The following is a 27,394-nucleotide window of genomic DNA, read 5'->3' as shown; positions in this document are numbered from 1 at the left end:
GCCCCAAATGCTTAATTAAATCTCTTCAAGCCTTCAGACCTAACTTAGAGTTTACAGGAAATACGGGCTAGAGAAGCAAGTTGAATGACACCATGAGGAAATAATCACACCATCTAGTAATGCTTCTAAATGAATTTGCATTTTATTAATCACGATCACATTTACCTTCACCTGGCAAACAGCAGTCCATATGCACTTGAGACAGGTTTATTGAGCAGGCAAACAGAGCGTGGACACGATGTGTGAACCGCTTGCAGTACCTGCTGCTCTTGGGGAAGCACAGAGCACAGTAGAGTATGCTTTCTTTGACAGGGTCATATAGTAGCTTGTATAGTTTCTTAATAAATATAGAAATTTAGCTCACAGATGTGTCAGTCTGCCACCTTTTAGAAACACTGAATTCACTTAGTTAAGTGTAAGGATGAAGGATGGAAAATTGATTCTGCCCCAAGCACTTTACATACAGAAGTTTATCTGTTTGGCAGTAGAGGTATTTGGAAAGAACTAGAAAATTGGCACAATTTAATTTGGTGCCAGCCTATGATGAATTTGGTTCCGAGTTTTGCTATTCCTGAAATTGGTCTTCCAGAAATACTCTTAAGGTTAAATTGTTTCATCAAGGCAGTGCATTTATTAAGTGGTCATTGTTTCAACTCTAATTTATTATTGATCTTTCAGGCCCACAGCAGCAGAACTTTTAAAATGCAAATTCTTCCAGAAGGCCAAGGTAACATGCTTAAAAACCCAAGTAAAGCTATTTTGAAATCACTGTGAATTTATATGTATCGTATTTGATGTTAAACTGTTGGGAATATTTGTTTTGCAGAACAGAGAGTACCTGATTGAGAAGCTGCTTACAAGAACACCAGACATAGCCCAAAGAGCCAAAAAGGTAAGTGCCATTAGCCTTCATGACCCTGTGGGAACCAGTCCCCAGGGAAATGAAACCCATAGAAAAATTGGAAAAAGATTTCCACATATGCAGGATATGCTATTCAGAGGCTATCTCATTAGTGATTACTCAGATAACTGCATTTGCCTTTTGGTTATCTCAGCTAGTTGTTGTACATTTGGGTGTGGAAACAATTTGAATCTCAAATGATTTCATTTTTCCCTTTATCAGCTTTGCTTAAAGAAGGTCAGAAAGGAGGGGATGTGATGAGGTTTAAATACCGGAGAGGTAAAATATCCTTGAACGTCTTTCCTTTGGGTTTTACAGAAGAGGCATGATCACTTTTTAGATACAGTTTGTAACGATGAAGATAAAAAGCACAAGTTTTCATGGTTTGAATAGCTGTGAGATAGCATTCTTTCCTCATAAAAGACCTATGGTCCCTTTTTTAGTTTACCTTATGTTAACTAAATTATGGTAATGATTAGCTGAAAAATTTTCCATTCTAGGTTTTAGATTTTTAAAATGGCATGTATGTATGTATGTATGTATGTATTTATTTATTTATGTATTTTTCCAGAAACTTACTTATTTGTAATTACAGATTTCATCGTGGTTGAAACCTAATACAATTTAACCTTTGGTTTGGTTTAGTTTGGTTTTTAAATTATATTAGATATTTGTAATTAAAAATATGTATATAGTAACATATTTTAAAAAGGAGGTTCTTTTCCCCCATTTACAGTTACAGAGAAAGCTGACATGAATCTGTGTTGTCTGTGCTGTAAATAAAAACGGGAAAGAAATGTGTTTTAGGGATTTTATCTCATCTTGCCAAGGTATACATAACTGAATGTTAAATTCCAGATATTGCCTTTTCTAAAATATTCTGTAGAAAATGCATTAGCTGATGCTTTAGAATTGTTTTAAATGGATTTTCAAGTGGGTTTTAAGAAATGTCCCACTCTGTGAAGGTATCTGAGCTTCTCTCCTGGACCAGAAGAATTGTGTGGGGTGGGCTGGTTTCTGGACTGTGGTTGGGGAGGACTGATGTGTTGACTTTGGAGATATGAGCCCAGTTGGTCTCTGAGGGGACAGGGAGCGCTGAGCAGATGGTCCATCAGAGTGGAATATCTGAAGGGGAAGGACAGAAAACCTAAAGCTTTCGTTTGAGGCCACTGGAGTTTGAGGACTCCTATCAGAAGTCTGGAGGAGATGCCTGGGGAGATTCCCAGGAGTGTTGGAGTCTAGCATGGGGTCTTTTGATCAGGTATTTAAAATGTCAGCCAGAGTTGAAAACGCCATTTGAAAGCCATTAGCTTATGTAGTACATGTCCTCAAAGGACTTTTTCTTATTTTTGGGTCTACACTTCTTTTGCTGGAAGTGTCATGTGATCCTATCCTGTTAGCTGGTCCCTGAGAGGTGTTTTCCAGGCCCCTTTCCCTCTGCAGCTTTGGCCTCACACTCCAGCTCCTTGCTGAGTGGCCTGCTAGCCTCCCTATCACGGTGACTCCACAGGGCCCACCTTCTCTCCCAAGCCTAACCTTCCTGTGCTCTGTATTTCTTTCCAAGCCCCTCAGCCTCAGAACCCTGGGACTATATGTGAGCCCTCTTCCCTACCCTGTCTTCCCCATCTAACCGCTCTCCACATCTTCTCTACGATTCCCTCTGCAATTTTGGTTGAAACCTTTTTCTCCACTATTTTTAACTGGACAATTGAAATAAATTTCTAACTGTTCCATTCTTCCTTTCTGTTCTTTCTTAGGCATTTCTACAAGATTAACTTTCTGGTCACATCACTTAATTGCTCAAAAGTGGTTTCCAAAATTAAACAGGAACAACCAGAAGAGCAAATAAATGAAAAAATAGGAATTTAAAAAATAGTTCCTGTGTAATAAAGACCAAGATCCTTAGCCTTAAATTTATGGCACTATTTCAACTTCCAGTCTTACATTCTAACCTCCAGCCAAACTGAACCATCTGTGGTTCCCACTGTGTAACCCGTACTTTCCTTTGGAGGTTTTTGAAATTTGAAAAAAATGACGAATCTGTTCAGGCTGTAACCTTCATTTCTTTCTTTTTTTAAAAAAACAAAAACAAAAAAACTTACTTTGCCAGTCATGGTGGCTCCCACCTCCCACCTGTAATCCTAGCACTTTAGGAGGCTGAGGCAGGCAAATCACAAGGTCGGGAGATGGAGACCATCCCGGCTAAATGGTGAAACCCTGTCTCTACTAAAAATACAAAAATTAGCTGGGTGTGGTGGCTGGCGCCTGTAGTCCCAGCTACTTTGGAGGCTGAGGCAGGAGAATCATTGAACCAGGGAGTCGGAGCTTGCAGTGAGCCGAGATTGCGCTGTTGCACTCCAGCCTGGTGACAGAGCAAGACTCTGTCTCAAAACAACCACAAAAAACAACAACAAAAACTTATTACATATTAGTGTGCTGTGCGTTCTGAACCCCAGTTTGCATCTGTCTTAATAAGCAACTAGAGTTCTATGAGATGTGATTTTTCAACCATGTCTTCTGCTATTTACTTGCTCTTTGCTTTTAGATGAACCTCAGGTCTTGTTCCATCATCCATCCCTTCAAATGCAAGGTGGCCGCACAGCTCAGTGTCACACAGGAGTAAAGGGAGAATTAAAATTAGTTCTGTAAGCATCCTAGAGAAAAGAGAGTGGCCTGTTTTGATGTTATCCTGGCTCTCTAGTTTCATAATATTGGCTGTTTTTCCATCATAATTCTAATTTTAATGAGCAATTGGGTTATCATCTACCCTCCACCCCTCACCTGTGGGTTCTTGGGCATACACTGCCCAGGACAGCATAGATCATGGTGCATTTCTCATTCATAGTAAGTGCCCACAAATGTTTACTGACCGAATGATCACGTGCCAAGGAAAAGCCCTTTGAAACTGTTTTCCACTCATTTGAACCCCCAGAATGCTTGGCATACATGTGTTCCTAGGATTCCTTTTGTGTGGGCAGTCTGCCCGCAACCCCTGCTCTGGCTTGTGATTCTGGTAAACAACCATGATCATCCTTATGGGAAACTTCGTGCAGACATGGCTGCTAGAAAGTAAATGTTACTTTAATCACCCTGTGCACTGTAATGAAAACCTTTATTGTAGGATTCTCTGCTTGTCTTAGGTTGTTCCAGTGTTTAAGTAACTTCTGTTTAAAACTTGGTTCAGGGGAATTGTTAGTTTATTTGTTCTTAGACTGTCTTGATTGAGATCTCAGCCATTCTCCTGTTCACTATCGCGCCTCCCAGTTGATCTTGCTCTGGTTTCTGTGGTATAGATTGCTCCTCAGAGGCTACTCGTTGATGTTGATCCATTGATTTTTGTCTTATCAGTTTGCTCTTTTTCAAAGAGAAACAGACAGTCCATTGATACATGAGTGTTTAAATGACACCTAGGCCTGTGGGCAGGGCTCTTGGGCACGGAGGCAACCATGTTGATTAGAAATTTGCTGTCATAAACAGCATTCTCTTCTCCTTTCTTCTGGTCACCAACATTAAGAGATAATTTTCAGGGTGCATTTTTCTTTAATATGAACAATTTTCATATTTAAAGGAGAAGAGGGGCCGGTATTGTGGCTGGCTGTTCGTAGAAAGCCCCATGGAGCCCACCAGTGCTATGCTTTAGCAGGAGAGAAGCATAGGCCCATCATACTCATGTTTGGCCAAAATGTGATGTTTTTGTTGCGATCCACATAATTCCACGAGGGTAGGTGATCTTGTCTTCATCCGGATTGACTCCTCTAAATTATGAAAAAATAGAAAATGGAAAAAGTTCGATGTGGCTTCTTTGGTAATTTATTATGCAAAACAATTTTTTTGGTGTGTGTGGTAATTGTAGAAACTGAGGATATTTATTTTCTTCCTACAGGCAGAAAATTTGGTCCATTCTGGGTTCTTTTGCTGACATTGTTATTTAGGGATCATCTTGATTTTCTTTGGCTCTAATTTTTCTGTCCGTGAAACAGCAATTCTGTCTGACTGCAGGCGTGTGGTAGAGGGTAATATAAGATTGGATGTTCCTGGACCTCAAGACACTCTTTATATTCTAAATGAGAACATGCTAATAATGACCCGTGAGAACAGAGCTAAGTGCAGCTGTATAACTTTTTTTTTTTTTTTTAACTTTTCACTATCTTCGTGCATGAGAAGAAAAGGCTTCGTAGCCATCACTGCCTCTCCTATGACTTTCTGAGGGGCCTGTCTCCAGCCATATTTTGGAGTTTGAAAGCTTAACCATGTAGTGTTCCATCTTTTACTGTGCTGAGTTCACTAGGTGAGGAAGGGAGTCAATGGCTTGGTTAAAATTGAATGTAGATATTTAGGGCTGTGTGCATCTTCTTTTTTGTTTGTTTGTTTTTTTTTTTGATTATCAAAATGAGTTATTATTATATCCTTTTCTTTGTATTAAAGACAGTATCTTGCTATTTTTACCCATGTTTCACATCAACTCTTTTTTTTTATTATTATACTTTAAGTTCTGGGATACATGTGCAGAATGTGCAGGTTTGTCACATAGGTATACATGTGCCATGGTGGTTTACTGCACCCATCAACCCATCGTCTGCATTAGGTATTTCTCCTAACGCTATCCCTTCCCTAGTTCCCCATCCACCTACAGACCCCAGTATGTGATGTTCCCCTCCCTGTGTCCAGGTGTTCTCATTGTTCAACTCCCACTCATGAGTGAGAACATGCGGTGTTTGGTTTTTTGTTCCTGTGTCAGTTTGCTGAGAATGATGGTCTCATAATCTGTGTGCATCTTCTACAGGAACATTTAACTCTCAGAGTTGGCTGATGTCTAAGTTTTACGTTAGTGATAACATACTTGAGGCACCACACTCACACTCATATTCATGTGCTTTCTGTGGCTTTCTAAAACCAACATATGGGTTGGACGCAGTGGCTCACACCTATAATCCCAGCACTTTGGGAAGCCGAGGCGGAAGGATCCCTTGAGGTCGGGAGTTCAAGACCAGCCTGGCCAACATGGTGAAACCCTTTATTTGCTAAAAATACAAAATTAGCCAGACGTGGTGACACTTGTCTGTAATCCCAGCTACTCGGGAGGCTGAGCAGGAGAATCACCTGAACCCGGGAGGCAGAGGTTGCAGAGAGCCAGGATCGTGCCACTGCACTCCAGCCTGGGCGACAGATTGAGACTCCATCTCAAAAAAATAAAAATAAAAAATAAAACCCACATATGGCAGGACAGAGGGCAAGGGGCTTGTATGCAAATGTCTGAATGCTTACTGCTCAGCCAAAAAACATACTGGCCATAGGAGGGAATGAGGAGGAAAAATGTAATAGGCAGTTCTTTCCCTATGGTTGCCTGTGTTTTCACTGGATGTAGATTTACTGGAAGATTATTGCTTGTACTTTCTTAATCATGAAATTAAGTAAGCAATTAACTAAACAGTACAATGTTTAGTCATTATCAGAAAGAGGTAAAGGGTATCACATCACTGCTGTCTCTGGGTGGAACCACTGTGAAGTAGAAAGACTGGGATGTTGTTTGCAGGTCCCAGAATTTCTAATATCAGGCTATAAGATGGGTTTCATGCCAAGGACCCAAGGCCCTTGGCCCCATTGGATCCACCGATTTGCTTAGGTATCAGTGGGTAGGAATATTTCAATTCACATTTATTTAATACTTACAAGTGTTGAGAACTTGTCCTGTTTGTTTTTACCTTTTTTTTTTTTTTTTTTTAGATGGGGTCTTGCTCTTTTGCCCAGGCTGGATGAAGTGCAATGGCGTGATCTCGGCTCACTGCAACCTCCACCTCCCAGGTTCAAGCAATTCTCCTGCCTCAGCTTCCTGAGTAGCTGGGATTACAGGTGCCCACCACCATGCCCGGCTAATTTTTGTTGTTTTAGAAGAGACGAGGTTTCACTACGTTGGCCAGGCTGGTCTTGAACTCCTGACCTTAAGTGATCCTCTGATCTGGGCCTCTAAAAGTGTTGGGATTACAGGCACGAGCCATTGGTGCCTGGTCTGTTTTTACTTTTTATTATGAAATAATTTCGGACTTACAAAAAAGTTAGAAAAATTGTGCCAAGAATTTTCATATATGTTTTCTCTTACTCTCTATTTTGAAACATTCCACAGTAGGTTGCAGACAGAATGCCCTTTACCTCTAAATATACTTCACTGTATATTTCCTAAAATCAAGGACACTCTCTTACCCAACAACAGTACAGTTTTCAACATTAGAAAAAAGACCATCGATGTAATGCTATTATTTGTAAGATCTTATTTGAATTTTGCTACATTTGCCAATTTTCCCATTCATGTCATTTATCTGGTCCAGGATTCAGTTCAGAATTACTGAGTTGTTACATCTCCTGTAGTGTCTTTTAATCTAGAACAGTGTTTCTTTTCCCAACTGGGACTCCTTTGAAGAGTATAGGCCAGTTATTTTATAGAATGTCCCTCAGTTTGGGTCTGTGTGATATTTCTGAATGATCAGATTCAGTTTATGCACTCTGATAGACATACCTCAGAAGTGATGTTGGGTTCTTCTCAGTGTATCATATTAAGAGGCACATGGTATTGATTTATTCTTTTACTGATGATATTCCCTTTGATCATATGCATAAGGTGGGACCTGCCAGTTTCTTTATTGTAAACACAAGTATTACTTCTTAATAGGATGGATTTATTTACATTCATTGATTACATTAAACATTAAGAGATAAAGTGAATATATTTACTGTATTGAATCATCAATCTTTTTTCAAGGAAACATTTATACTTTATGTCATTATGGCTGTACATTCATAGGCTATTAATGAGGAATTTTATTAATAGAAGGAATGATAGAAATCTTGTGTGTAAAAACACCTTGTTGACTGGGTGTGGTGGCTCACACTTGTAATCCCAGCACTTAGGGAGGCCAAGATGGGAGGATTGCTAGAGCCCAGGAGTTTAACACCAGCCTGTGCAACATAGCACGATTCTGTGTCTACAAAAAAAAGTATTTAGCTGGGCATGGTGGTGTGTACCTGTGGTCCCAGTTACACAGGAGGCTGAGGTGGGAGGATTGATTGAGCCCGGGAAGTTGAAATTGCAGTAAGCCATGATCACACCACTGTACTCCAGCCTGGGTAACAGAGCAAGACCCTATCTCAGACAAAATCAAACCCCAAATGACAGTAGACTGGATAAAGAAAATGTGGTACATATACACTGTGGAATACTACACAGCCATAAAAAAGAACAAGATCATGTCCTTTGCAGCAACATGGATGGAGTTGGAGACCATTATCGTAAGCAAACTAACACAGGAACAGAAAACCCAAATGCCACATGTTCTCACTTGTAAGTAGGAACTAAGCCCTGAGTAAACATGGACACAAAGAAGGGAACAATAGACATGAGGGCCTACTTAAGGGTGGAGGATAGCAGGAGGGTGAGAATCGAAAAACAACTTACTGGGCACCACGCTTATTATCTGGGTGACGAAATAATCTGTACACGAAACCCCCACAACATGTAATTTACCTGTATAACAAACCTGCACTTGTGCCCCTGAAACTAAAATAAAAGTTTTACAAAAACCAAAATAATACAAACCACTTTGCTAGCAGATGTAGGCAGGAAGTGGAGGTGCACCTGCTGCCCCAGTCTCTATGCCTGGTCTGGAAGCAGCAAGAGCTATTATCTATATCTTTTATTGGGTGAGCTGCCTAATCTCTCTGAGCCTAACCTATAAGGCAGAGCTGACAATCCTTACATTGTGTTGCCGTGAGGATGAGAGATGGTCTGTGCAGGATGTCTGGGGCTCTGTTTGACACGTAGTGGGTGCTCAGTCAACAGTGGCAGGGTGATTGTCATGTAAATAAGGAGAATGATTATTGTGGCTACAGAAGACTGGATGATTTAGAAGTATGTAGTGAAATCAGGAGTGAAGAGAGTGTCCTGTAGGTGGGGTGGGGTGCAGATGGGTATTGAAGGTTGTTTCTGCATTGCCGTTGCTTTGGATGAAATGGAGGAAAAGCCTATGGATGCCTACAGAAAGAAGGAAAAGAATTACAGTAGTTAGTTCATTGCCGTTGCCTATTCACCTGTCTCCATATTTTCTTTTCTGATCCATCAAGGTGCTGGCAATGGGTGAGAACCAGGGCTTTCTTTCACTACAGCAAACCCTCCCTGCCCTGAGGAGGGGCGTGTGTGTGTGAAGAGCCTAAGAGTAGTAAGAATTAAATACAAACACAGCCAATATTCTTTCACAGCTTTCAGATCACTTTCATATATGCTTCCGTATTTGTTCCAAACGATTGTTCTTGAAGACAGGTAGAGCAGGAGTTACTGTCACACTTTACAGATGGAAGTGTGAGAGGTGAAAAAGGACCTGCCTAAAGTCACATGGCCAATAAGCAGGAGTGAACTCCAGTTCTTATTCTCAATCTGTGCTCTTTCCACCAAATCGTACCTCAGAATGAAGAAGAAGAGAAGGGAGAGGACAGGAAGGAAATGTAGGTGGAGAGGGTAGGCAGAGTTAAATGGCATACGCAGGAAAATGGGAGCGCATTTGTCATTCTCAGAGTGAGCCGGCCACCATTAGTACGAGGAGGATGTCTGTGCTATTCACAGGCACTAGGAGATGCTGCAGGGATCGTTGCAGGAATCTGGGAGGTTTGCCAGGGTTCTAGCAAGTGTAGAGGGAAGGAGGTGACAAAAAGGCTTTGGAGATTCTGTTGGAGAGAGAGATGGCTAGTGAAAGTTTGGTTAGCATTGACAGTTGTTAGATGCTGTCAGAAGCTCAGCTTCTCACTCATGAGGTAGCAAAGGTAATAATAGCTATGTTTGGGAGGACTAAATTAGGTAATACATAATATAATAGTGGTTGGGACAAAATAATAAATGGCACAGGTTATAGCAAAATTTTTTATAATCACGTATATTGCTTTTATTACTATAGTTATTATAGTCAGTATTGTTTTTGTAACATTTATGATTGTTGCCACAGCTGTGGGCACCACTGCTGCTGTTCCCATTTCTGCTGCTGCTAGAACAGCTGCTTCCATTACAACCACTGCTACCAGCAGTGGGCACTCAAGTGCACATGATACAAGGACATAACAGACACCATGAAACTCACCTTTCTGTGAAGAACGCACAAACGTCACAAGACACGCAAAATTCAGAGTGATAGAGAATAAGTGCTTTGGTATGTGGGCATAGCATCTGTGCTACAGCTATGGGAAAGGTCATGAAGCTGGTAGATGGGGGACATGCGAAGGGGGAAGAGAGAAAAATAGTATTTATTGTGCACCTTTATGCATCTGGGTAGATGCTTACTTCTCTCAATTACTGCAGCCATGCAACAATCAGGAAAGTCCTGAGTATAAGATACGTTAAATAGGATAGGCCAGAGGATAAGATACGTTAGACTATTAAGAACAATTTTTGAAAGCTATAAATATTTTGAAATATCAGCAGAAAAGGAAAAAACCAACTATTAAAAGTGAGTTAAGCTATCCCTAAAGGGTTACAGGATTTTAAAATTGAGAAGAACCATAAACATCTCCTGGTTTGCCATGCTTCTGTGTACAAACCTGAAAATTAAAGCCTAAGGTTGAGCCTTAACCACAACTGCATCATCATGTCCTCACAGAGTCCGAAGCCAGTATCCCAGTTTTCTACCATTTAGTTTCTTCTTTTAGTCGATAAAGAGGGAAAATTACTCTGAGTTTCTACAGAATTGCTTTTTTCCCATCCTGGAATCTTATAATTAACTTACAAAATATCGAAAGTTACGCATTATCATTAAAGCGGAGAAGGGTGATTTCAAATGCTTGATGGATTGATGTTAGTTTTGTTCCAAGTTTCCCCAGTAGAGGGCAACAATGGGTTTTAAGTGTGTGCCGTTGTGTAAAGCTAACAGCACAAGTTTTGGCTTTGCCGAAGGTCTCAGACTTGGAGTTGAGGGATCAAAGCGGTGTTACGTCCCTGCTGAGCCATGAACACGAGACACCTTAGTCAGTTGGGTTGTTATTTTACTAGGCAGGAGATTGAAGGAGATTTAACGACTTTTCACTGTCACTGTTTTTAAGTTACATTTTCTATTAGCAAATCAAAGCAATCTGACATTTGCATTTTATGTAATTCATGTCAGAAACAAACATCTCAATTTTGAAGATGGGTTTGGAGAGCCTCCAGTATTTTGTGGTCTCAAGCTATTTTTAGAAAATTCTTTGGTTTCTGCGGTTCTCCTTAGAGCTTGGTAAATACGGGTAGAGAGGAGTCAACATGTACAATAATAACAATGAAGGAGAAGTGGACCAACTCCTGCAGTTCCCGTGCATATTGTGGGTTTGATATAAAATACTCCCGGTGATCCACATAGGCCTGAGTGCATGTCCTCTCCCCACTTTGTGTTTCCTTTTCCCATCCTCTTGCTTAAAACCGACTATGTGCCTTGGGAATAAATCTCATTGAGGAACTCACATGCTCACAGGGAGGAGGACAAGGGTGGTTGAGGATGTTATTTTTCCTATTTTAGAGCTGAGAGAACAGTAGGCCAGAGAGGTTGAAGTTACTGATTTCACTGGGGCTGTTACAGGGACAGGCATTCGCGGAGTGTGAGCTTATTGCTGTTTTCACTGCTTTTTTATTTTAAATGCATTGCTTTTTAGTCATTTGAGAACTGAGAGTTCCTTTGGTCAGAAAAGTGCTTTTGGTCACTAGGGGGTGCTATTAGAACAGTTCATTGACAGAATCTGGACAGGAAGCGGTAGATTTCTTCCTTTTGCTCTCTGTGGCTTGACTGGTGCTTTTGCTGGGGGTGAGTTAGGCAGAGGTGAGGGTAGAGGACAGAGCAAGGGGGAAAAGCATCATACAGAGTTACTTTCAATGCATTTGGTGAACTGAGGTTTTTTGTTGTTGTTTTGTTTTTTAAAAGCCTATATTCTGGGAAAGTGACCCCTTTCTGGTTGCCTTTGACTGGGAGCTGAGAGGATCCACTCTGGAAATTGTAATTTGCTGATCCCCATTTAGGGAGGATGTCTTTACTTTTAGATGGATCTTAAAAGACAGTGAGCTGTGTAAGCTTTTAGAGACTTGGAGGCCCAGTTTTGGATATGTAGAAATAATGACACATACTCCAAAATTATTGTAACAGATACTGTTTCTACAAATTTTAGTTTGTAGAAAACTAATTGTTACTGGAAATCACGTCCAGTTAGATTTGTGAGGTCTGCATAGTCTTCAGACATATTATGTGCTTCCTTTTTGCCTTTGGGAAATTTGCTAACTTTTCCCAAAAGCTTGTGTGCGTGAGCTAGCTTTTCTGGAACTGAAATGGCATGTTACGTGCTAAGAGAAGCTCCCGACTGCCTCCTCCTCCTCCACCTGTCCATGCAGTGCTCCCCGAGCATCCTGGTAACCTACTAGGTGCTGACTGCCCCTACGGTAGGTGGCCTTTATTCAGCCTCTCAGCTCCCTCTAATCCTAGCGTACTGTTTACTTCCTTTTCTTCCGAAAGGAAAAGAATTTGCCTAGAGTTGCAGAAAAACTAGTATAAAATGTTGTCAGCAAATGCCCTTTTGATCTTGTCAAAACTCTGCTATGGTTGTACTGTCTTTTCTCCCTGATGGAAAACTCAATGGCTTCTTGTTGTTAATAGGATAAGATACTAGTTCCCACCACTTATAAGATGAGGTCCTCACCACTTGGAGGTAAGGGACCACTCCAGGGTCCCATGATCTGTGTCTCCAGGCTTTCTCTCAGCCATGGGCCACCTCGGCCTTCGGCACACCTTTATCAAATAAGGTGTGTTCGGTCATTGTACTTTTCTGCCAGTACACTCCTGAAATCCCCACCTGCACCATGAACGGGCATGTACAGTCCTTCTGTTTTGAAGGCCTCTCCCTACACTTGTATCTCTCCCAGCCTAGCACCTTTTCTGTGAAGCTTTCTGATACTCCGCACCCCAGGAGGTTCATCAGTCTGTTCTCTGTACTACTCCTTACCTTGAGCTTAATTCTGTAGTTGTACTTGGTATCATTTATAGCATACTTCCTGATACTTTTGCCTTCTGTAGCCTACTGTCAATTATTGTGGAGCATGAATGGTGTCCTTTTACTCTCTGTATTCTCAGTACCCAACATAGTATTCTGGTCAATTAGTAACTATTTTTCAAATTGCAGTTTAGCAAGCAAGATGGTAATGAGGATCGCCTTCGTGGGAGCTGGTGTGAGAGTGCAAGGGGAGGTAGAGGAAATGTGCTTTTAGTTTTAAAGAAGAATAGTTAAGATATTTTTCAGCTGGTGCTGTATTCTTGTATTTGAAGTCTAGGACTCAGGGTTTAGCCAACCCTAAATTTAAAATCAACTTTGTTAGCACCAACTCGTTGAGGGTCTTGGGTGAGCCATTAACTTGATTCACCTTTGCCACATGATCATAGAATAGAATGGTTAGATTTTATTATGTAATAATTGTGAATTATGCACTTTGCATTATTTGACAACAAAAATGTAGTCCCTACCACTTAGCATATATTGTCTATTTTCATTTTCTTCTCTGAGCCAGGATGCACATACGTTTTCCTGTTAAATGAGGCTGCATTTAATTAGGAAGATATTCCAAAACTAGCTTTAAATTAGGTTTTAGTACGCTCCACTTTTGGATTACCTGTTACTTATCTCCTCGCTTAGGAGAGATAACTTAAACTTTTTATGTCATGATCCTGTAAGTCTTTAAAATGAGTAAGATGTTTTGGAGTAGGGAAGGTGAAGGAAATGGAAAGTAATGGAACTTTCATGCATCATGGCGAAAGGAAGGGGCCTGTCATCTGTGGGAGGAAGGCAAATGTTTGCCACTCTGCCCTGGCCTCTGAGGTTGTGGTTATTCAATCACAGGGAATGTGGAGAGGCCAGCAGGCGGTGTGGTACGTATGTGTGAGACATCATTGTTGGGGGTCGGGAGTCTGCTTGTTTTAGGCTAATCTAACTTGATTGACTTAACCAAGATTCAGGGCTCTATTTTAAAAGGCCACAAATACCTTGTTTTTAATAATTTTTTTTTTTTTTTTTTACTTTGAAATCCAGTAGTTTTAAAACAAATTAAAATTCAAGGGACTCGAATAAGATTGCAGTTTGATACAGGATTTTCTAAGCTTTCCATTAAATTACTTCTGACACATTCAGATACCGAGTGTCTAATGACTTTTAATTTTTTCTTCATATATAGACATATACAAAATAAAGGCACCCTTGTATAACTTTCACAGCAATCATAGAACTAGGAAATGCAAACAGTAGCCTTTAATTTAACCCAGATTGAAAAGGCCATTTGAAGTTGTTTTGAGTGAGGGGTGGGCTTTCTCTGTGACTTTGTGGAAAGCTGTAAGAGGCAGATGAGGGAGAGAAAGGCTCAGGAGTAGCTCTTGGTCAGGAAGCTAGGACCATAAAATCTATGTGAAGGTTAAGACCAGGCTTTGGCTCTTGAGACAGACTCCATCCAGCCCTGGCTCTACCACCCACCCATGGGGTAACCTTGAATGGCAGCTGAGCTCCCCAGTGCCTTGTCTGTGACATGGAGACTGTTCAGTGGCTTCTCATACTTCTTGGGTGAAAACTAAAATCTTTAACTGGGGTTCCAGTGCTTGGCATGGTCTAGTCCCTGCCTCGCTCTTTAGCTTTGTCTTACATTCTCCGCCCTCAGTTCTCTGTTGTCCTCTTGCCCACAGCCTTTGTCCATGCTGCTCTTTCCCCTGGAAGTGTGAGCTCTTCTCATCCTGAGCAGACTTCAGTTTCAGCTCGAAGAGTCATTTCTCCAGAAAACAAAATTGGAATCATGCCATATTTATTGTCCTGCAATCTACCTGTGATTTCATTTAAGATATAATATCTTTGGACATCTTTTTGTGTCAACAAACAGATTAGCATAATCACTTTTAATGGCTGCGTGAAATTCTGCAAGAATGACTATAATTAAGAATCAATTTTTTTCTTGATAAATACTGAATTGTTGCCAATTCTAAAATTGTTAACCATGCTGGGATGAACAGCACTGTACTTGCATTATTACATAAATGTTACCTATTTTGTTAGTACATTACCTAGGAACAGGATTGCTTGGTCAGAGTGTATGGTTTATAATTATTGACACATACCACCTTATGGATGTTTAAAGTGGGAGGTATTATTTTTCAAATCCCAGCCTGAGTCTCAGGTCCCTCATCTGTAGAATAATATATTACTTACGTATACACCCAGGCACATGGATGCACGTGTATATATGGTTAATTCAGTACCTAGCATATGGTATTTAATATTATATTTTTGGCATCAAAATGTTATCCATGAACACTTATTTTATTTCATTTTTTTCCTAGATCTGCAGTTAGCTGTTTTGTAGAGAGGATTCCAGATCTTCTGGCGGTTCTGCAACCTTGAGACTTTCAGTACTTTAGGAGAGATTAGACTATACCAGGTACTTCAAGCTAATTGACATAGAGCCTATTATGTAGGTCCCAGCTTAGGGTCCTGAACTCTTGGGGCCGTTAAAGTTAGTTAGGAGAGAGCCATTGGTAGTAAAACCTATGGAAGCCCCTTTGTTCCTGCAGTCTGTTCTTGGACACAGACCGAGTGTGCAGTGTTACGAGGTGTTTTACCCATTACTCTGTCACTGTAATCACTTCTGTCCAGAACAAACAAATGATAAACCAGCTGCTTGCCTGAAAGTAAGACCAAGCCATTTTCATCATCCCCTGGCTTCTGGTTGTAGATGCTTGTTATGAGGTCCGATGTCAGCCATTCATGTGGTGCCAGGTGTTGGTCATGACCAGTGCCTACACTCAAGGACAGCACTGCAGTTTCCATAATCCTATGATTTTAACCATTCATAACTTTTAGAGTTGAGAATCCTATTTTTCTTTTTTCCTGAATTATTGCATTATTTTTAAAAAGAACATGTAACCTTGAGATTACAGCCTCACTGGCACTGGGCTGATTTTGAACCTCATGTAATTACATGGCTTCTCTGAGCCTCAATTTCCCCACCTTCTCAACCTCCAATGGTTTTTATGAAGCTGAAATGTGACAGTTTATATAAAACACTTATGCAGATTATAACAGAGATTCCAGAAGTGCTTTTTTGCCGCCTTCTTCCTTCCCTCATTGTGCGTCAGGGAATGTTTTGTAAGGAAGGAGTTGTGTATTATACAAGTGAGCATAAGGAAGTATTTAAATGTCATGTGAGAATTGTCTTTTATTTTCTTAAGGAAATTATTGTCTAAGGTTAGTGAATTTCATCCTGCTCTTTCATTCTTCCTTCCTGTCTCTGTAGAGCACAATAACCCAACAGCTACAACCTTGTGCTTTACATAAAATTGTTCTTGCTCTTTTGCCAACATAGACAGTCCTAGAAGTTTCTTTAAGGACTCTGAATTACTGAAGCTTACTTGGAACTCTACCATTTATTTTTGCTTTAATTGTATGATTTCTGATGTCTTAATTTACTGATTAATTTTTAAGTTGTAATTAGAAAGTTTCCCTATTGAGTGTATTTTTTAAAAAGTTACAATGAATGCATCTGTTTGAACAAAGTAAACCTTTTCGGTAACGAATGACATCTGAATCAGCTCCTCTTCCTCTGAAGTTTTCTGTGATGTGATGTTATTTCTGTGGGGTCTCTCCTGCTTTTCTCTTTACCTTCTCAAGAGATATTTGCCTGTCCCCCTTTTTCTGACAGAAGCGTCATGCCTAGTTCAGTGGTTCTGAAACTAAGTGAGATACCTGGGCCCTGTAACCAGAGATTCACATTCTGTAGGTCTGGGGACAGGATCCAGGACTCTGCATTTTTAATAAGCAAGCCAGTGAGAGTGGTGAGTGACTGAGGCAGCCTCTTTATTTTGTCTCCTGGTTGGAGAGGAAGCCATATTGCTAAGTTCACTTTACAAAAGAAAAATTTGATATTCCTGCCATGTGATTATATAGCTTTAACAAAAATGCCTATATTTCACAAGCTACTTTCCTCTCTTTGCCCACTGGCCCACCTCACTGTCATTTATAATTCTCCTTTTTCACTCTGAATGTCACTGGAGCAGCCCTTCCTAGTTGTTGCATGTAATATGTATCTTATCTGGTAAAATTCTATGTGTCTTCACTGGGTTACACCATGTGAAACAGAGCTGCAATATCTCCTGAAACCATGGCCTCTTTTGGTATTGTTTGATAGGTCTTGTATTCATTATTAAAGTGGGCATATCTGTCTCCAGAGTGCTCTGACTTTACTAGCATTATTAATGTAGGCACTCATTTACCGTCGACATCATGCTCCTTTCTTTGATGTATAATGCGGGGGTGGGGGATGTGACATTCTAGCTTGTGGAGGAAGCAAGATGGATGAATGAGCCTTTGACATATCCTGGTACGGACATGGAATGGTGTGGAGAGTTTCTATTTAGGCAATGAAGAAGAGGGCTGGGAAACAGTTTAGGGCTCATTTTATAGGAGAGTTTCTAGTCATAGAAGCTGGGCAAAGATGAAATAAACTGGAATTACAGTCATAAAGGATCTCTAGAACTGAAAGATACCCTGTTTGTCCTTTCAACCAGAGCTTCCCACCCAGTGGCCAGAGCACACTAGTGGACAGTAAGTAGGTATAGTGAGCCAGGAGAGTAATCCCCTCACCCCTCAGGGCAGCTGGATGAGGCCTAGGATGAATGACATTCTGGGGCCAGTTGCTGTGAATCACTTCATCATTTGATTCTAGGATGCTGTAAAGATATCATCATTTTCTATGTGTGCCATGAGATAGACAAAGGTTGTAAAACAGTGGTCCAAACCACTGGTACTAAAATTCTGTGAACCATTAAAAAAATCTTACTGGAAGTTCAACATTTTGAATATAGGGGTTGTATTAGTTTGTTTTCATACTGCTGTAAAGAACTACCTGAGACTGGGTAATTTATAAAGAAAAGAGGTTTAATTGACTCACAGTTCTGCATGGCTGGGGAGGCCTCAGGAAACTTAAAATTGTGTGGAAGATGAAGGGGAAGCAAGACGTGTCTTACGTGGCGGCAGGAGAGAGAGAGAGAAAGGGGAAGAGCTACACACTTCATCAAACAACTAGATCTTGTGAGAACTCTATCCTGAGAACAGCATGGGGGAACCTCCCTCATGATCCAGTCACCCCCAGACCAGGCCCCTCCCCTGACCCGGGGGATTACAATTCAAGATGAAATTTGAGGGGGCCGCAGAGCCAAACCACATCAGGGGTTTTTGAAGAACTTTACGAGTCGCAAGAGTCCAGTGTGGAGACCACTGCTCTGAACCTGTCCTCTTGGAGTAAAGGGGAGACACTGAGTTCTGTGGAGATTGAATGGATTTTTAGTAGGGGACTAATATCTGGATTTCCACTTTTGGCTCCTTGTTCGGTGTTTTTTTTTGTTTGTTTGTGTTATTTCTTTAAATGTTGCTTAAGCTGAAACTAGATGATAAAAATAAGAATTAATGGATTGTAAGTTAATCAAAGAGCGGGGACCATCCCAACTGGGCCTCTCTCCTCAGTGCTTAGCATGGTGTATGCCAAAATAGTTGCTGAGTAGTTGTAGGTCAGGTAAAATGACTGTAATGGGACTTATTTTGTCCATACTGGGAGGTTGGGCCAGATGTGTTTCAAGCTTACTCCAATAAAATTCCAGTGAGGATTTTATATTTATCAGTATTTGGATGGAGGGTGGGCAGGTTTTTTCTGTTGAAATTGAGAATAGCAAAAGCTCTTACATTGCATATCACATTTAAGCTTCCAAGAGCCTTAGGAAGTACAGAGGAATTGAAAAGTGGTATGCAAATTGATATTGAAAACTTCTCTTTGAATTTATAAGGAGAAAATTGCTGTATTTGTAATGAATTTTGCTTGTTTTAGAATATTTTTTCCCTCACTCTATACATGTGAGAAGTAAAATAAGTTGGGTTATTTTATCAACAGCACAGAAATAAAGAGAAGATGCTAAAATCAGCTAGAGAAGTAAAACAGATCACCTATTGGGTAATAATAACTAGACTGACAGCAGGTATCTCAGTAGCAATAATCAGTGACTGAAAACAGAGCAATAACTTGATATCCTCAAAGTATTGGGAAAAAAATAAAATTTTCAAGCATGAGGATAGTGAAAAGACATTTTCAGATTAATAAAAGTGAGAAAATTTATATTTAATGGGCCTGTATTAAAACAACTTTCAGGAAGATGGCAAATGAAAATTAACAAGCTGAACATCTAACTTGAATTAGAAAAGAATGATGTTAATCTGAAGAAAGTGGAAGGAAATTGATAAAGGTATGAACAAAAATTAGTGAAATTTTAAACAACAACCAAAAGGATATTACAAATAAATTATAACTTCAACAGAGATTTTTAGAACCCTGTAATAAACTATAAATTACTGTATGCCAAATATCTAGACAGGATGGATAAATTTTAAGAAAAATATAACTTACCAAAACTGACAAGTGAAAAAATAGAAAGATGAGTAGTCCTATAAGACCAGGTTTTTATTATTTGTAGTTTGTATTAAATAAATCTAACAAAAGGTGTATAAGAATTTTAGGTTGAAAAAGTATAAAATTTATTGGAAGACACTGAAGAAAACCTAATAAATAACAGAAAAACTATGTTCATGGATAGGAAGACTTTATCCCCAAATTGATTGATAGAGTCACTACTGTTCCAAATTAGACTTTCCACAAAGATTTTTGAGAAACTTGACAAGCTGATTCTAAAATTTATTTGAAGATTTTAGGCTCAAGAGTATGCAATGTAACTCAATAAAACGTTGAGATATTAGGGATAGACAAATGATAAAGGGAATAAAATAAAGAACCCAGAAGTAGACCCTCAGGTATAAGGAAAACTTGATGTATGACAGGGATGTATTATAGATCTGTGTGGAAAGGAGGGACTATTCTATTAAGTAATAGTTCTGGGATGAGATATACATCTGTATGAAAAATTATATACATCTCTATGAAAAGTAAGGCACAGTGACTCATGCCTGTAGTCCTAGCACTTTGGGAGGCTGAGGCAGGAGGATCTCTTGAGGCCAGGAGTTCAAAACTACCCTGGGCAACATAGCGAGACCCCTCTCTACAAAAAATAAAAATAAAAAATTAGCCGGGCATGGTGGCATGTCCTTATGTCCTGGCTGCTGGGAAGGCTGAGGCAGGAGGATCGCTTGAGCCCAGGAGTTTTAGGTTGTGGTAAGATCTGATTGCACCACTACACTGCAGCCTAGGTAACAGAGCAAGACCTGTCTTTCAAAAATAAATAAAAATAAATAAATATTTTAGTCTCACACCATGCATACATATAACTTCATTCCTAAGAAATTAGAAACTTAATGTAACAGGCAAAACTTTAAATCTTTTAGATAAAGAAAGCCTATTGCTTTGGAGCTCAGGTTTTTTAAAATAAGAGTCAAAGGGTCTATCTATAAAAGAGAAGACTGTTAAAGTGACCTGCATTGAAATTAAGGACAACTGTTCATCAGAGCATGCCGTTAATGTAATAGAAAGACAAACCTCAAACTGGGAAAAGACATTTTTAAGACATACAGCCAGCAAAAGATTGGCATCTAAAACAAAGAACTTCTTCAAATCAGTAGAAAAATGAACATAAACACACAAAAAACAGGTGCCTCCCTGAGGAAGAAATATGAATGGCTCAGGATTATATCAAAGGATGTGCAGCATCATTAGTATTTAAGAAAATGTGTATCAGAAAACATGAGGTTCCATTTTACCCCTAATTGATCAGCAAAAGTTAAGAGACCTGGTAATACCATATTTTAGTCTGAGTGTAGACTTGTCGCATCTCTTGTAACAGCTAGTAGCAGTGAAAACTGGCAAAACTGGCACAACCAATTTGGACAAGAATGTGGTACCTTCCTGTAAAAGGTATTTCTATATCCTGTAGCCCCCATATTTTACACTTTGAGAATTCCATACCCAGAGAAACTTTTGCACACCATGCCAGCAGATATTTGCAAGGATTTTCAAAACAACAATGTATAAACTCAAGAAAATAGCCCAGATGAGAATGAGTAAATGCTGTCTATCCACACATTAGAGTATCATACAGCAGTGAAAATGAACAGCATAGATGAGTTTCAGAAATGTAATACTGAATGAAAAAGAACCAGAGTGATACCATTTTGTAAAGCTAAAATATAAGCAACGCTAAGTGATGTCATATTTTAGGATATACATTTGAGATAATATTTTTTAAAAGCAGGTAAATGTTAAACACAAAATTCATGGTAATGACTGAGGCGAGGGTACGTGCCATGTAGCAGTGTTATTGTTCCAGTTCATTATTTACATATATAAATGTATGTTGTTTGTATATATTGAATATTACATCACAACAACATGAAGAGTCAGACTTCCAAGGTTCCAGTCATGGCACTCTGTTCAATAGAGATTCAACAAAGGGCAAGGTACCTAACCTCTTCAAAGCTCAGTTTCCTCAACTGAAAAGTAGTATGGTAACAGTGCCTACACATTGAGTTGTTATGACTATTAAATGGGACACTCCACAGGAATTAAGTTAGTGCCTAATACACTACATTTACAGTGCAGCAAATTTTGCTTTTATCTTTTTCCTAAAGCATGGTGTGTGATGGTTTGTACTTCCCTTAGAATTAAAGTATATAGTGCTCCTGTGCAAAATACCCTTCTAAACTGATGATACGATAGAAATGAGGTGTTGGCAAGATGAATTGAAATACGCATGAATATTGCTTATCGATTCATTGAGAAGGGTTAATGAGTTCAGTACAGATTTGTTACCTATGACAGACCAAAGAAGAGGCTTGCTGAAGGGAGAAATGACCTTTATGGACTCCAAGTCTGTGAAATTCTGGAGCATTAGCAAAAGTACCCCATCGTTTCTTTTTTTTTCTTTTCTTTTCTTTTTTCCTTTCTTTTCTTTTTTTAATTTTGAGACAGGGTCTCACTCTGTCACCCAGGTTGGAGTGCAGTGGTACAGTCATGGCTCACTGCACTCTTGACCTCCCAGTCTCAAGTGATCCTGCCACCTCAGCCTCCCAAGTAGCTAGGACTACAGGTGCGTGCCACCACGCCTGGCTAATTTTTGTATTTTTTGTAGAAACAGGGTTTTGCCGTGTTGCCCAGGCTGGTCTTGAACTCCTGAGCTCAAGTGATCTTCCCACTCCAAGTGCTGGGATTACAGGCGTCAGTCACTGCACCCAGCCTATGTTGTTTCTTGCCTGCAGTGAGAGAACACTGGAGAAAGGCAGTTTTTCAAAAGTTTGTCACAAGTTGTTATACCATCGGGTCAAGACATCTCCCAAACTGTGCTCTTGACATAGAGGTAATCACAATTACAGCAGTTATAATTTAGGCTTAATAACCCCAGAAAGCATTTTAGAAAACTTGTTGTTCCAGTGTATAATTTAAAATGTCATATGTATTCTGTAGTAAGTGGGATTATGCCAGGGTTTTTTAAACTGTTGTTTTGGAATTAGGATGAGAACATTTAAAATTTGGTTGGCTTGGAAATGATTTGACCGTACATGTTGAGAATCACTAACTGGATTCCTCGATAATGCCATTAGTGATGCAAAAGCATGTGTCTCTATAAAGTGAGTGATTCTTGAGCTTTTTACCCAAAGTTTAGGACACTATTAACATTTTTCATATGTGTTGTCAGAGGACACAGTCACTATGAACAGTGTTACAGTAGCTATTACCACTTGGTGAATTAATAGGAAATGTGAAAATGAGTAAATTTTCCAATAATGTCCTAGAGTTTGGGTTATATTCCCATGCATTTTCATTTTACTCTTCAGTGTACCTGTGAAGCAGAGAAAAGGCTGGCTATTTATGGGGTGGTCTGTATCTTACAAAGTTAAATAGGTGTGAAATGATATTTTTAAGGTCAAGTAGTAGGTCAGTCCAGACTTCCTTTATTTGATGGCAATTCCCTGATAAGAGGTACTTGAGCTAATTCCATATTTAAGTGCTTTACAGAGGATGACAAACAGAAATGGTGCTTGTCATGCACTAAATACAATTACCCTAATGTCTTTTAGGACGGGTATTTTCTTCTTTCAAGAAGGCACATGACAAGTAAGGTTAGACATCCTTCTGGGAAACTCCAGATTCCCAAACCTTTCAAAGTATTTCCCTGCATCAAGGTGTGGTACAGAAAAGCCCTCTAATTCAAGACTACAGGGTTTTTATAAGACCCATTCATCATGTTGTGAAGTTATTCATATGGGAATTAGAGTCAGAAGAAAGCAAAGTTGAGAATATTTGAGAATAACACCTGAGGATAAAAATCGCAGTCACCCTCTGACTTTCAGTTTAATAGCTATGAAGTTAACTAATGATTATTTTAAAAGTATTTTGTAAGCAGTGCCATTAATGCTAAATAGACGTTTGTAGTAAAATAACCAACTGAGATGATTTTTAAATTTAAAATTATGTGATACAGAGCAACCACCGTTCTCCAGGTGACTAATCTGCTATAAAAATAGTTAATTCAAAACATTTTTTGATTAACAAGTTTTGCTTGAGTTTTATATTATCATGTGTCATTATATTATCATGTATTATGTATCAATATTACATTATATAAATATAAATATTTATATTATCATGTATGTAATATCATTATATTATCATATATCATACGTTTTATATTATCATGTAATATAGTATCATATTATACATGTATTATCATGTATTACATATGTATACATATATGTATGTATACATAAATGTTTTTTCTTTGAGACAGGGTCTCACTTTGTAACCCAGGCTGGAGTGTAATGGTATAAACATGGCTCTTGCAGCCTTGACTTCCTGGGCTCAAACCATCCTTCCACCTCAGCCTCCAGAGTAGCTGAGACTACAGATGCACATCACCACGCCAAGCTAATTTTTGGGTACAGTTTGTAGAGATGAGGCTTCTCTATGTTGCCCAGTCTGGTCTCCAACTACTGAGCTCGAGTGATCCTCTTGCCTCGGCCTCCCAAAGTGCTGGGATTATAGGCATGAGCCACTGTGCCTAACCTGGACTGTATTTTAAGCTTTACCCCACAAGTAACTAATCTAGTATATAGTCTATTCTTTTAAATTTTAGTTTTAATATATGTATATATAGCCAAGAGGTATTAATATTACCATAACAGTAACACAAGAAATAACAATAATTATTGAGTTTAAGTCAAAAATTGTGCTAAGTGCTTGATCGACATGTTCTCATTGAATCATCACAGAATCCTTATGAGGCAGGTACTGTTACATCTCAAAATTGCAGATGAGAAAACTGAGGTGCATAAAATGTAAGTAATTTATGCAGAGGCTCACATCTGGTAAGTGTTAGAGCAGAGATTTGTACAGAGGCAGTCTGACTCCAAAGCTAGTGTTTTTAAGTATTATGCAATCTTGCCTCCTGACTGAGTATCGTTACTTTAAAAACATTTTGGAGTCAATTAACTGGGGGTGGTGGTATATACCTTAGTCCCAGCTACTCAGGAGGCTGAGGCAGGAGAATCGCTTGAACCCAGGAGGCGGAGGTGGCAGTGAGCCGAGATTGCACCAGTGCACTCCAGCCTGGCAACAGAGCGAGACTCCATCTCAAAATATGTATATAGGAGTCATGATGTATTCCTGTTCTCAGGGTTTGTACACTAGGACTGCAAGGTAACCCTGCCTTAAATGAAACCCTCATTGTTCTTTAAGGAACACCGAGTTCTTATCTTGAATTTCAGTGCTAAAGTGAAGCTCTGGAATAAATATAGCCCTTCAGTAGGGCACAGCCAATTTCAATTCTCCCAGAACTGGAGTCATTTCTCACACAAGGTCTTGCCCTTTTGGTTATTAATCCTGAAACTCTGGCTTTAAAAATCTCAATTAAATGTGCATGCAATCCTTCTAAAGGACACGATTGGTATTTCCTGTGGATAGAAGCTTCTTTAAGAAATGGTGTTTGCTTATTTAACATTTTCCCTTTAATTTTCCAGGGTTTACAGCTGCACCTTGTCTGCCTGAGCTTGCATTTGAAATTGACTTTCAAGCCCAGGCTCCCTTTCACAAGACCCTTTCTTCCTATGCCAATTAGATAACATCACACTGTGGGCATTTTCTGAAGTGGGCCCCCTGAAACAAGGGAGCCTGCCTTTCAGATTGTGTCTGATCTACAGACTTTGTTGTTTTATCAAATGACTTCCAGTTACCTGCATGGTCTGGAGCTGGTTTTGTTTGTTGATCAGAGTTATTTCGTCCATAAGAGAGCATGGTCCTTTTGTTCCCAGTGAAGATTAGGTTGGAGGAGAGTGTGGAGAAGCTGTGAAGTTCATCAGACTGAGTAGGGTGGACTGAGTTCTCTTTCATTCTCATACTAACAAACTTTCAGGCAAAAACTAGAAGTTATAAAAAAAGAAGTGCTTTGAGAATTCAACCTGCCTAACTGCTGTCAGGATCACCTTTTTGAAATTGTTCTTCACATGTTGTTTATCTGCTCAAATATGAACACACAGTCTTAGTATTTATTCATTTTAACTCCAAAGGGTAATGTGTTATGCAGTTCTTTGTCTTGTTTTTTTTTCCCCACTGATTGTATTTCCACATCTGTACATGATTTCCTCATTCCTTTGTATTACTACCTAACGTACTCTTGGGTAGGATATACTATAATTTATTTAATCTGTCCCTTGTTGGACATCTAGGTATTCCCAAATGTTTGCAGTTACAAACATTACTTCATTAATTGTTCTTGTGTGTGTGTCATTTTGCATGTCTTTAGTTTTTTCAAGCTGGAAATGCAAGGTCAAAGGGTATATACGTTTATAATTTGGGTAGATACCGGCAAATTGTCTTCCAGAATGTCATGGTTTTTAAAACCGTCATCTTTTACTACTCAGCAATCAGAATGCTAAGCTTCAGCTACAATGAAACCCTAATTAGTGGCCTTGGAAAACATGATGTGGATTTTTACCCCTACACTCATTTTCTGAAAATATTACTTCCTTCCATTCCATTCTGTACCTCTGTCCTACCCACCCCTAAGCATGTGCAGGTGAACACACACTCATACATACACACATGTCACTCCCCCTGTGGGCTCACACCTTCATAGTTCCTGTTGCTTTTCTGAATTTTTGTGATGTGTTCACACTGTACTCACTTTGACAGTCTTATACTACTTGTAATAGTGGTTTCTTTGGCAGTGTCTTTTTCTCATTTTAAGTTCCTGCTTGATGACTAGGCCAGTGCTTTGCATGTTGTGGGATTTTTTTTTTCCCTAATGATTAGAGGAAAATAGATTTATTCTTCTGGTAAAAATAATACTTATTATGAGAAAAAATCAATTGGTAAATAAAAGTGCTCAGATATGTAAACCTTCCCTCAAATACTGCCATCCAGGAATAATTACTCTTAGTGTTTCATTACACATCCTTTCAGCCATCTCTTTATGAATATATGTACGTATCTATCCCCAGATAGGTGTGCACAGTTTTACACGTGACCTTATACTATTGTGACTATCGGGTACCTTGCTTTTCTTAGACCTTTCCGCATGTCAGCTGGTGTGGTTTTATATAATTCTTAATGGCTATATGGTAGCTGTTTCTGTGCACATACCATAGTTCAACCAGTGCTGAACTGGTTGACATTTGTGGTTTAGAGTTTTCTGTCTGGGTGAGTACAACTTTTGGCATTAGTGCCTAACTCTTTAGGTAAGTTAAAGTCTTAGAAATGAAAGAACTGTTTTAAAGTGTGGATACACAGATTGTGAGATCTAAATAAGTAATTGTGAAAGAGAAGAAAGTTTACAGAAATGTTGGGCCTTTTTCTTAGGAAGCTGTCAAATTCAAATTGGTATTCATGGCCTCCGGTACCACCACTCAGCCATCAAAAAGTGTTGAGAAATCTTAGGCATATATAAAAGAAAAAAAATGTTAAAGAGATAGTCTGAGAGAAATAGCCTTTCCGTGTATCATGAAGGTGCAAAGAATCATTGCTTTCTTCCTTTATCCTGCTGGGCCCTAACTATCTTTCTCTCTCCCCAAATTATTTTGGAACGCTTGTGTAATTTAGAATATTATAAAAGCATTTTCCCTCCTACTAAGGTACAAAGAAGGGCAGTGTTTCCCGTTTCTTGGAGAAGAGTTTGCTTAGGAAAGTACACAGTCTAATGAAAGGGCCCGCAGCTGTGGGCTATTTTGAAGCCTACTTGAAAACATTTTGATGTGTTTATTTCTTTACTACTCTATTTCAGAAAAGATTTGAGATGTCTTACAAAGATGCAAACAGTGTAGCTGGGTAAAATTTATACGATAAATGCAAAAAAGAAGGTAAAGGAACATAACGATAAGAAAGTAAATAGAAAGCCAGGAGTGAGATTAGTTTACAAAATACACATGAAACATGAAATCAGCAGCAGCAGCAGTCCAGAATGGTTGAATATGGGTGATTTTGTCTGGTGCAGCCAAAATATT

General features: G+C 39.3%; 1 protein-coding gene across 7 annotated transcripts in view; it reads left to right on the top strand.

Moving 5' to 3' along the window:
- STK39 (serine/threonine kinase 39) overlaps positions 1-27,394 on the top strand; it is a 292,939-nt gene that overhangs the window by 117,746 nt on the left and 147,799 nt on the right. For all 7 annotated transcript variants that reach the window (XR_002516134.2, XM_003907566.4, XM_009182375.4 and 4 more), the window contains exons 9-10: positions 679-727; positions 827-892. Coding sequence is in view for 6 of the 7 variants with exons in the window: in XM_003907566.4 (XP_003907615.1) it covers positions 679-727; positions 827-892 (115 nt within the window). In the remaining variant the exon portion in view is untranslated. The remainder of the gene's footprint in view (positions 1-678; positions 728-826; positions 893-27,394) is intronic.

This window comes from Papio anubis, chromosome 10, assembly GCF_008728515.1.
Source record: "Papio anubis isolate 15944 chromosome 10, Panubis1.0, whole genome shotgun sequence".
NCBI lineage: Eukaryota > Metazoa > Chordata > Mammalia > Primates > Cercopithecidae > Papio > Papio anubis.
This window is presented reverse-complemented; position numbering and strand designations above follow the sequence as displayed.